We start from the raw sequence: 12,804 nt of genomic DNA, 5'->3' as shown, positions 1-12,804 counted from the left end.
TTTCAACAGTATATACTGTTTTATTGATCACACTCAGCAAGCTTTTGATGGATTAGAAAAATCACAATAATTAAGAGCTGAAAGACTCATGGTCATGATCTACATGTTATCTTGATGCTGAAAGTAATGCATACATTGTATATATAATGCGAGATTGTAATTTAGAGTACATGTATCTACACCTCCCTTTTCAGCATCTGCCTCTCAATAAGTTACAAAACCAAAATATAGTACATGAACATTCAAGATGCTTATATGGTCCCAAATTATTTCCTCTGTTGTCAGTATAAGTTGGATTATCATCGTTGATCCATACACAGACAGAAAATACAAATTTGAAAAACATGTATTTATCAATATTCCCCATATGTTGGACATGAACCAGATTATCATCCTAGCTAAGTGACAGACCTTTCTCCCCACAATATCAAGTACTTGGATTCTTTAGTTTGTGGCAATATTAAGACCAGTTTCCACCCATTTTGAAAAAAAGTCCCCTTTCTGATAGAATTAAACAAATTACATATCTATCTGAACAAAGTACAAAATCTTAAATGCTTTATTGCATAACTTAAAAGGGAGAATTCCATCGAACACGTCAGACTGACTTAATAACATGCAAATAAGGCAGCTATATTTAATCTTCGAATCCCATAGCTCTCATGGTGCGCAGCACATGTAGGGAAACAACATGGCCGAAAGAAACATACTGATTAGCTTACTGGGTGCAGGTGTATCGACTATCATTTCTGAGTTTATGTAATGGCCGAGGTATTATCAGTTATTATACTTCGACAGTGAAGACGTGTAGTATCTCGGGTTGGTTTTTGTCTGGTTGTTAATTCTGGAAATGTGTGATTGCAAAACGGATCGTTCAAAACCGCGATCGAATCCGAGATCCGTGAAATACTACTTTCTCTTTCATCAACATTATAAGAAAGAAAACGAAAAGACGGGTGTAGATTCGGATAGTGAATTTGTATTTTAGATAAAATATTTGCGCGAGCTTTTAATGTACAATAACCATTTTTAGTTATAAAAGTGTTCAAAATTTTTTCATGTTCATTAATAGATGAAAAAATTGGATGACAACGGAAACCTCGCGTCGATTATAGATAGTAAACCAGTCTCTAGCGTTATGATGGGAAATATAGGATCTTACAGAATTTTCTGTTTCAAATTTGGCAAGAGATTTACAAAATGAGCCCTATTTCTTAATATTGATTTGCTCTTCATATTTTCTTTAATTTGTTTGTTTTGTTTTGTTTTCATTTTAGCTAGTGTTTGGCGAGCTTTACTTAAAGAGCCGGACACACTCCTCGACCGATATTATTTTATATAAAAGAAAAAGAAAAAAATCATGATTTTCTATTTTTCTAGGGAAACAAAAGTTCTGACTAACCCTGTAATGCCCTAATTTTAAAGTAAATCGCTACCAATCTAACGTAATAAATAGTTTTAAAAAAGAATTGGAAACGACTCAGTTTGGTTATTCATAATTATGCGGGAAGTCCTGCCCTTTGACGCATGCGCAAAGAACTGTAAATAAAAAACCAACATGGCAGAAAACGTGCGAGGGAAGCGGGGAAGAAAACGTGTTTTGACGGAATCTGAGGCGAAAAGAAGGAAGATGGCTCGAGATCGTGATATATCAAAGGCAAAGATTTATATTGGCGAGCATACGGAAAGATGGAATGCTATGAAGATCGAACTGAATTTAAAAACAAATCACGAATTAGCAGATATTTTGCTCGAAAGGTAAGAACTCAATCCACAAACATAAAAATACGGGACAATTAAAGCTTGAATATTTATGTTTGGTTATTTTGTGCACGTGATTAAAGTATGTTTGTTGCTTTTCATGACACAAAATGACATGACAGCTAAAGAAACTAAGACAAATACAAAATTTCTCATTTCTATGATGTCTCAAATTTAGAAACAAAATCTGGTATCGTTTTTCAACGCAAATTTATCCCATAATCCTGTGCATCATTTTTAATGCAACAGATGATATAGATACAGGTGTGACAAACTATGAACACTCAACAGTCGAACGATTTCATGAATAAGATAGGTGAACAACAATTGATCGCATCAATGTATTTTAAAATATAACCTGTGTAAATAAAGGTTAAATGGATTATAATTATCGACTATCTTTATTGCGTTTCTCCTCCCTGCCTCACGTCTTGCAGGTCTGCCTCTGCCTCTCCCTTGGGTTCTTCCTCTGGCTTCGTGCCCTCGACTGGCTGGCTCATACTCTGTATCGCTCTCTGTTTGCCTCTCTAGTGTAGTATCACTCTAAAATCATATTCATAAATATACTTATTATCGAATATTCTCTTTAGTTGGATCCATTTCGCGATGTTCTATATGTTCGTTACAGTATCATAGCACCCATTTGAGGGCCTCTTTGCAATTAACCGTAGCGATGTCACATGGACGTACTACTCACCTCTTCCTTCATTTTTTTTTTTTGGTTCTGACCGCATCTGAACCTATCACATAACTTTTCCTCATCAATATTCATATCCTGGAGTTGATTAATGAGAATAATTACGGCACTGATATCTCCGGTACCCTTTCAATTTCGAAACTATATACAAGTCTTTATTCATATATTATCTATTAGTACACAACAACATTTCCAGTCAAAAAAATATGAAAAAATATCTATAAAGGAGTGGGTCTGGCTCTTTAAGAGACATCTGCCTTAGGTATGAGAACAAGAATTAGAAAATGTAAGTTATCCTTTAATACCCAGCAATATAGTTTACTTAGTAAAAATGATACTGTGTCAACAGGTAGAAAGAGGTGGGAATACTTTGACTTTACTGATAATATCTGGAGAAATATTTATAAAATGCCTTTTCAAGTAACAAAAAATACAAAATTACAGTGGTTCCAATACAGATATTAATTAGCACATCTTAACGACTAACTTATATCTACATAGATCTGGATTAGTAGATAATCCATATTGTTATTTTTGTAAGTCAGAAATAGAAACCAATTGAACATGCAATATGGGAATGCATTCGGGTGCAAAACCTCTGAACAAACTTTGAAACCTTGTTAGATTTATTATTTATCCCTTTTTCTTTTAATAAAGAGACATTATATTTGGTATAAATGAGGAAAATCGAATCCGATTCAATGTAGATAATCATGTTATCCTTATCATGAAAATGATAAATATACCCGGTAAACATAATTTTCAAAAAGACTGGGAAAAATGGCAAAATCTTCAAAATATCTCCTAAATCCTTATGCAGATACTTATTGTCAATAGAAACATTATAATATAGATATTATTTCATTAAACTATTTATTACGCTTTCACCGAAACAGGGGATATTAATTTGGGTTTGTCTGTCCGTCCGTCCATCTGTCCATCTGTCTGTCACACTCTCGTTTTAACTTCCCAAATATCATCCAACTTGGTTAGCAGATGCATCTTGGGGTCATTAAGACTGAGTTTGATTATCAGTGTCATCTGTCTATAATTATGCATACTAATGAGGTATCCTTTGATTTCATTGGTCAGTTCATTTCCATGCTCTATCTTCCCTAAATATAATCTGATGAAACCTGGTTAGCAGATGCATATTATGGCACATAAGACCGAGTTCAGCAATCAGCATCATCTGTTAATATCTATGCATACTAATTAGGTATCCTTTCATTTTGTTAGTTTTTGTGCTCTGACTTTCCTAAATATAATCTGATTTGGATGTAACTTTAAGTCCCACAAATATTCATTCTATATAGCATTATGACATGTTTACTCCTAACCTCTAAAATATTTACTTATGTTTGGAAAGTGGGGGATATAAATTCCATCAATTTACTTGTTAAAACTATTATTATGTTAGATTGGTAAAGATTTACTTTAAAATTGCGGTATTACAGGGTTAGTCAGAACTTTTGCTACCCGAGAAAAATAGAAAAAAAAATTTTTATATAAAATAATATCAGTCGAGGAGTGGGTCTGACTCTTTAATAGTAGAAATCAGACCTTGTTACTGAAGAAAGTTGGTTTGAATGTTAAAAATTTGTCTGAATTCTTGTAAAGTATAAAATAAGTTGGTATTATTCCCACTCATAAGATCGTTCACTACGACTATTCCTTTCCTGAACCAGTTTCATAGAAAACACTGTTATTTATTTATTTTGAAAGATTTGTTGTACCATATTGGCTTTTTTTGCAATGGAGTTATCTCCCTTGTATTGATTTTCACTTACTTTGACTAATTTGTTCCATGCATTAAATACATCTTTCCAAAACAGATTTTTGGTTATTTTTCACATTTTAAAATATAATCAGTTCCATATTTTGCTAAAGTGTCTTTATTTATATAAGTTTTTAGAATTTCCTGCCATTTACCTGATGTAATATACAATCTTCTTATCCATGTCAATTTCAATAAAGGACCTTAAATGTATCATTTTCAACCCACCATCTGTATAATTCTTGATTACTATGTCCCTTTTAGTTTTATCTACCTTGTTATTCCATGAGAAGTTGAATAATTCTTTGTTGAGATTTTAAAGAAAATACTCCTCTGGATTTGGTATTCCAATAAATAGGTGATTTAGATAGGTGCAAAATAAGCAATGATTTTATGATATGAATTCTACCTATTGGTGTGGTAATTCTAGACCAAGTACTGAAAAGTGGATAAGTGCCTTTATTTGAACTATGTTTTATCATAATTCAGCCTAGGGATAAGGTGTAAATCTACATGAAAATTGTTGCCAAGGACATTAAATGCTCCAATTCCCCACTGTAATTTCCATTTTGGATATAGAATTTACTCGCTATATTTTTTACTCCCTATCCATATAGCCCGAGATTTTGATATATTTTCAAACCTGAGTTTTTGGCGAAATTATTTAGTTCATTTAATGCTTCTTTCAGAGAAATTTTAGTTCCATCTAAAATTAAAGAGGTATCATCAGCATACTGAGATATTAAAATGGAACAATTATTAATACTGATACCCTTTACCTTTTTATTATTTCTTATTCTAGTACCTCTGCACACATTATAAATATATAAGGAGCTTTAGGATCTCCTTGAGGACAACCCCTTTCTATTTTAAAAAAATCTGATAAATTCATATATCAGCCATGTGTTTTCTCTCCCATAACGACCTGAAATAAAGCCTGTCTGGTCAGAATTAATTTATTTACCTAATACTGTTTTTATTCTATTTGCTATGCAACCTGATGCAACTTTATAGATAATATTTAAAAAGAGATACAGGTCGCCAGTTCTATTTGTCTAGACCTGAGGATAATTTGATTTGTTGACAAACATGTCTGTTTAAGCCTTCTTTTAGCGACTCTATTTACCTGTTTATTTCCTTGGTGTTATTAATACTATTCTATAATACGGGATTACCGTCCACGTAGGTGCCAATACTCCTAGCAGCCTACCTGTACTTAGCCAACTTGTAAACGAATTTGACCAGGGTCGGTGCCTGCAAGGTCAGCATGGTCAGATCATGATTTTACTGTATCGTTGGTAGTATTCGCGGTCGATGTAATGTCCCACCAAACATGATGACGGTGACATTATCTCATTTAATGTTGCAGAATAGGTTGAAGCTGTAGACAATTCGCTCGCCGTTGTCCGCCTTTATCTTCGCTAAATATTGTCTACATGTATTCTCTATGTATCTTTGCTTTCATACCACGGCCGTAACATTCACTAACAAATACGTTTGCCATTCTGTTTGAATTGTTTTATGTTGTGATGGGGTATACAAATATTCACGTGATTCTTTCATTTAACTTTAAGATGAAATATTGCTGGTAGTATTTGTCTCACTGCATATGGTACGTTCAGTAACCTATAATCATGTTTACTCGAGTCATCACAGATGAATGTGTTATATAAAAGTACATATATTTCAATAAGTAGTTTCCAAATGTGGCTGAATTCTACAAAGCGTATTATGAACTTAGATCGAACAGAGCCCGTACTGGACCGACGTAATTTAAAACCACACCGTAAACAACTTTAAATACAAAGATTCGTAAGCGATAATCTGTTTGGTTGGTATACCTAAGCTAAATATTATTTAATACCCTACAACGTCATAGAGTTCAAAAGTATTAGTCTTTATGGCTTGTATCGTTGGTCCAAAATCTAGTATAAATATGCGGTTACCTTGTACAACACTGAAGTATTGCTGGGCATGGCGGTCGTCCACTGCTATTTCTAAACCAGAAAGAGACAATCATGAACTTTGCTGCTCCTTTTCAAACAAGTGTTGACGTTTTCTAAATCCAATAAGGTATTCTGGATAATAAGCACATATTAATTTTAAGGAAAATTTGCTTACAAGATCGTTTAAAAGTTTAAAAATGGCTGGTCGACTTGCTAAAAACGTGACAGAGGAATTTTTAACGTGTTCAGTGTGTTTAGAACGATTCAAAGATCCGCGGACGTTACCTGGATGTGAGCATTCATTCTGTCTGGCTTGCTTAGCCGGACATATAGACAGAACCCGATCGGACGACACATTTTATTGTCCAATCGACCGGACAGAAGTCAAAGTGACCGACGACGCCAATGATCCTTGGATTATTGCAGCACAGTTCGGTGTTGATCAAACACTCGATGGGTTTTTACGTGTCGTGCACAATGATATACGACGGAACAGCGACTGTCTTGCTTTTTATTGCTTCGCTTGTAAGACGTTGACGACTGCAGAGGCTGCGGTGGAAGGACACAAAACAGATGACTGTGAATGTATAAAGGTTTCCAAAGCCTACAAGCGAATTTTACCGTCTCTCGTGGGCTACCGACAGGAGCTGGAAAAGATGCTTCTTGAGTCCGACAGATGGCGGTGGCAGAAGAACGGTCAGATGGGTCTTACTGAATCTCAACAAGAGGTTCTTCAACAGATCGAGTTATACGAGTCTAAACTTGAGACGTTCTACATGCAGACAAAGGAAAAGGTGTCTTTGTTAAAAGGACAGGTCATGGAATATGTAGTCGAACAAGACACAGGTGAGACTCTCGATGATATGGAGACCGTTCGAGATCAAATCAAAGATGCTTATATTGATCTGAACGACGCGATGGATGACGAAAACATGGATTCACTCCTGATGTCATTCTCAGACATGAAGCCACAACTCTCACGACTTCGTAAACGTCTAAACTCTACGCTCGGCAAAAGTACACGGAAGTGTAGCTTTGAATTTGTACCTGATCCAAAACTTCAAGAGCTTTTTCACAATCCACTTAACTTCGGCACTTTGCATTCTATCGAACACTTCAATTTCAGTGGACATCCGGAAGAAGACGATAAAGTTAACTTTTACGATGTTGCCGTGAATGAAAAATATATTGTCATTGCTGACGGCGAGAATGGCGTCATACGGCGATTCCTCATCGACGGAAGTTACGTCGACAGTATGTCCATCACGAACCCATGTAGGATCACTTTCACAGCAGAAAGCGAGATCGCAGTCACCAGATTCTTCAAGAAGAAAATAACAATCGTATCTCTTGGTCGAAAAATGCACGTGAAAGATCATATAAAGACCAAACGACCCTATATTGGGATATGTTTCCTTAACCCGGACAAATTCGCCACGTCCTACTACAATGACGACGAACCATCGGGGATTGATATCATTTCTAAAAAGGGGGAAATTCAACACTCTCTTCTCAGTAACACTTCCGGTGCTGGAACTGATCCACTTTTCATTGTTCCGATGTTCATGACAAAATCATCTTCCGGTAACATCGTCATTTGTGACTTTTGTGATACACGTCACGTGATCTGTGTAAGCGATACGCTCGCGCCTTTATGGTGTCGTCAGGTGGAGAGTATGCCTTGTGGAGTCACGTGTGACGCAGACACGGTCTACGTGACATTGCCTGACGTCAATCACGTAATTGCACTTGATCAAGAGGACGGCGAGAAATTGAGGAATATAGTGAAGCCTACAGACGGTGTTAAACGTCCGTACGCGACAAGTGCTTGTGGTGGAGAACTCGTCATCACGGAGGACAGCTCCGATAAGATTCATATTTTCCGTGTATGACGTCATATATAGCCAATAAGTGTTGACATTTCAGTAATTATATCTTTAATCAAAACCCAGCTGTGTCCAGTATTCCAGGCTGGGCGTCACATATATAATGTCTGTTTGTTGTGTTGCGTCAGGATAAACGCTTTTCTAGAAAGGACACAAGACAGACATATTCCTAGTGTTATGACAGTAGATTTTCTGTCGATCAAGTCAAGCATTCGAGGCTTGGCGTTACGGATATGATGTCTGTTGTGTCACGTCAGAAGAGACGTATTTGTAGAACGGACATATGACAGACATGTACCTAGATTGTTCAGAAAGTAGATTTTCTTAAACTGAGTCTTTGTTATGTCATGTCAAGCGAAACGAAGTTCTGGCACGCATACATGACAGACATGTAGAATGTTAAGACAGCAGATTTTCTGTCGGCCGAGTATGTTTTGCCACGTCAGGAGAGGTATTTTTTAGAATGGGCACATGACAACCATGTACATAGACTGTTAAGACCGTAGATTTTCTGTCGGCCGAGTATGTTGTGTCACGTGAGGAGAGCTATTTTTAGAATGGGCACATGACAACCATGCACATAGACTGTTAAGACAGTAGATTTTCTGTCGGCCGAGTATGTTGTGTCACGTGAGGAGAGCTATTTTTAGAATGGGCACATGACAACCATGTACAAAGACTGTTAAGACAGTTTAGCATTCAGTCCTTTAGGTTTTTCTACTACATCGTTGTATGCACAATTACAAGCTTGAGTGTATAAGTTGTGTTATGATAATGTATAAATGTTATTGCTGTTTGTATTTTTTGTTTGTCGTCGTCGTCGCTTTTGTATATCGTCGTTATTTTTGTTGGTGGTGATTTTGGTCGTCGTCGTCCTTGTTGTTGTTTGGTAATCATTTTGTATGTAGAACACTTATTTCTATATGATATAAACATAACATGTTGATATGTTCTTTGTTTTTGTTTTGTATAACACCACAAGGTAAAGCAGCCTCGCTATCATACAATATAAAACTGATCAGAAGAATGAGGCAAGCTGCCATATTAAATAGAGGTGATTAGACAATAGGGTTCCAACAAATGCTTTGCAAAGGATTGCAATAGTTGTATCAGATTTGAGAAAAATAGCAATTTTTAAAACCTTGGCCAAGTTCAAGTATCAAATAGGTCGTCAGCAAAAATACCCGCCTCTGTCCTTTTTGATAGGAAATATTCATTATGCTTTGGTGCCATATGGAACATACATATTATTATATCGATGGTTGGTCATGCCCCCATAACCTAAACCGCACAAATTCCCTTATTAATATAGGCTCCGATGTAAAGGTGATCTTATGAATTTTCCCTTTTTGTACTCTGTCATAAGATATAGAGATCACTCACCACTTGAAGAGATTCCAAACAATCGAATCAACGGCTTGTGGAATATATGTATATATATTTAATTACTTTAACGCCACTTCTGAGATTTAAGAAAGCAACCTATATGTTGTACAAGTTTCTCCCATGAGTTAGCCTGACCATGGCTTCGGTCTAAATTTGTTTATGGAGTTTGCCCGTAAACAGCCAGTCATTTTGAGGCGGAGTGTCATTGTAATAACTGGTAGTTAACTGAGACCTCATTGAACAATATACTCGAGGCCGTCACATGTCACCCAGAGCAATTAGAGTAAAGTTTCTTGATCTAAGGATACATTCACGACAGCCCACACCTGCCCGTTTCTCAACTTCCTGAAAAATACAGCGTCAAAATAATTTCTCTTTATTGGCGTAGAAGTAGAAAGGAATCTCGAAAAAAATTACTGTCCCTCAAGGTGAAATGAAGTTAGTTCGTACTCATCACGAACTCAGATGAGGGTATCTCTCAAATTATTTGAAAAGGTTATATGAGGCGGTGGCTTGTTAACGTCATTAAGACACTGACACTGAAAAATACAGAGCCTGCATAGATATATAAATGTGTACCGGAATTATGACGGCACTCCGGGGTGTTGATGGAGATCAAGCTCGGCCTTGAAAGAGAAGTGTTTTATCATCTGAGTTAAGCCTGTGTTTATCAAACATGCCATAGAATGGTTGTTGAGACGGTGTGAATTAATTTGAAGGAGAAATCTAGTGATTTACCATTCTTTGAGTTAAGGTATATTTTTCATTGTCCAGTCTGTTATGATTTTTTATCATACTAATTAGACTAACCCACACGCTTGTGTCATATACAAGTCGTAAGCTTATAAGCCTGTATCTTCCTGTTGACTGTTTAAAATGTTTCAATCTGTCCACATACTATAAACTATTTAGCCCTGGTAATTGTTTTGTCGCTCTTCTTTGTACATTCCAAGTATTTGTTATGTAAGAGCTCCAAACACTTGCTCCTTACTCTGGAGTTTCAAACACTTGCTCCTTACTCCGCAGCTCCAATTTTTTTTTTCAATACTCCGGAGTTCCAAACACTTACTCCTACTCCGGAGCTCCAAACACTTGCTCCATACTCCGGAGTTCCAAACACTTGCTCCGTACTTCGGAGGTCCGAACACTTGCTTCGTACTCCGGGGTTCTGAGTTCCAAACACTTGCTCCATACTCCGGGGTCCCAAACACTTGCTCCGTACTCCGGAGTTCCAAACACTTGCTCCGTACTCCGGAGTTCCAAACACTTGCTCCGTACTTCGTAGTTCCAAACACTTGCTCCGTACTCCGGGGTCCCAAACACTTGCTCCGTACTCCGGAGTTCCAAACACTTGCTCCGTACTCCGGAGTTCCAAACACTTGCTCCGTACTTCGTAGTTCCAAACACTTGCTCCGTACTCCGGGGTCCCAAACACTTGCTCCGTACTCCGGAGTTCCAAACACTTGCTCATCTAGATAAAAGTGTAATCTTGACTTGTGTGTAAGGATTTTGAGTTTCATTCAGCAGAAAATGTATAGTTTGTGATAAACAGTTTTGGACATGGATTGAGCCCCTCGACTGACCACTACTCAGCACTGGTCTTTATACGTATAATGCATACCTGACCGAACCTTTGTGTTGGCAGACTTAGCACACTCTATTCGAAATTGTATAGTTACATATACATACCCTTGTATTCTCTGATATCTCAACCATGCCAGCAAGTAGTAAACCGTCTCGTGGTCAGAGTGTGTCCAGCCAAAGGACCAGTGCTATTGGAGCAAATTTGAACCTATCAGTGAAATCTACAGATGATCGAAGAATTCTTACAGAAGATGTCTTGGGCAAAAAATTTGAAAAACGTCTTGATATTCAGAGTGAACATGCCGAATTTATTGAGGAGTTCTGGAGAGAGACAATGAAGATTTGAGACAGACAGTGGCGTGACTCGAGGACGAATGTGATAATGCGAAGGACCGACATATGGAGATTTTAGGAACACTACTCCAGTTTTAACTGGTACCGATCTGCTTTTTCGTGACAGTATGTTGGATTTTCGAATATATGTGATGTGTGTGTGTATTTGGGTATATTATGTGATCTGTGATGTGATTTCTTCCGCGTTAAGAAATGGATTTCACTAAACAGGCTTTCTAAATCTAAGATAAGGAATATATATAATCAATTTTAACAATTCTTTTTCCTTATTGCCCTTTAATATTTATTTTAAGAATAGATATATATATACTGTTAATCAGACCCTGATTCCGATATATTATTATATTTACTCTTTCTATTATAATACGGGCATTTTTTTCTAGGTATCTATACATTATCGACCAATGGTTTTCGAGTAATGAAATGATTTCCCTGTCCGTTACTGAAAGATAATTATGTATTTTATGTTGTCCCAATCCAAAATACACAACTATTTTATTGGAATTGAGCTTTTCATAAATCTATGAAATATATACTCTTCTATTTAATCCGGGCCTTGGTGATTTTATGAAACTAAAATAAGAATGATTTAGAGTAGCATAAAGTTTTGACGGAAACAGCCGGGGTGCTCGGTGCTGCCCCGGAAAGAAGACGGCGGCTGAAAGAAGATGGCGGGTAACTTATGTAGGTAAGTATCTATATCTCTCTATATATATAAGCTGAATTTAAAGTCAATACTTATACTGAACTAGCAATTGCATTTTTTGCAACAATTCATTTGAAATGAGCCATCGCATGTATTGAATTTAGGCTCGACGGCGACGCGCAAGCTGGGCACTGCCGCCATGGCACTTTTTTTTTCAAAATAGTTTCAAGACTTTTCCTTTGAAGCAGTATGCATTTGAAAAATGTTATGTAAGCATCTAGCACATTTACTTACGCTACCGTGAATAGATCTAGGAATCTATCTGTGTCATATATCGATTTTACTTTAAAATATCGGTCACTGTCCGTGCTATTGTAGATCAAATTTTTGATCGGAGAAGTACCCCAAGGCCAGGGTATGAAATCGTACGGGAACTCTACAGCTATGCCAATTGAAAGGTTTACATGTGAAGTTAATATATATAGTTTTAATTTAAATTTAGTTTTTGTCTTTCTGACATGATGTCTCATTGATTCTGTTGAAGAGTGATGCATGTGAACGATTGCAATATAAAGATTGGGAATAATGAAGATGTCAATTAACATCTGAATCCCGGAAAGTGTTGTAATAAAGATTAGGATAAACCTAGCAAAGTGTTAGATCCCAGTGTGAATGTGTAAAGTGTAAGGTCCCAGTGTGAATGTGTAAAGTGTAATTGGTACAATTCTTATTATGCCTGAACTTTTAATATATGTACTGCATTTGTT

General features: G+C 36.6%; 1 protein-coding gene across 1 annotated transcript; it reads left to right on the top strand.

The window, feature by feature from the left end:
• The first annotated feature begins 6,378 nt into the window (after positions 1 to 6,378).
• Positions 6,379 to 8,073, top strand: LOC132564123 (uncharacterized). Its single transcript, XM_060228801.1, has one exon. The coding sequence runs from the start codon at positions 6,379 to 6,381 to the stop codon at positions 8,071 to 8,073; it is 1,695 nt and encodes a 564-aa protein (XP_060084784.1).
• The last annotated feature ends 4,731 nt before the right edge of the window (positions 8,074 to 12,804 follow it).

The sequence above is a fragment of the Ylistrum balloti genome, unplaced genomic scaffold (genome assembly GCF_031769215.1).
Source record: "Ylistrum balloti isolate Yb309-2 unplaced genomic scaffold, AGI_CSIRO_Ybal_v1 Utg371998, whole genome shotgun sequence".
In the NCBI taxonomy this organism is placed as follows: domain Eukaryota; kingdom Metazoa; phylum Mollusca; class Bivalvia; order Pectinida; family Pectinidae; genus Ylistrum; species Ylistrum balloti.
Note: the sequence above shows the minus strand (reverse complement) of the source record. Positions and strands in the feature narration are given on the sequence as shown.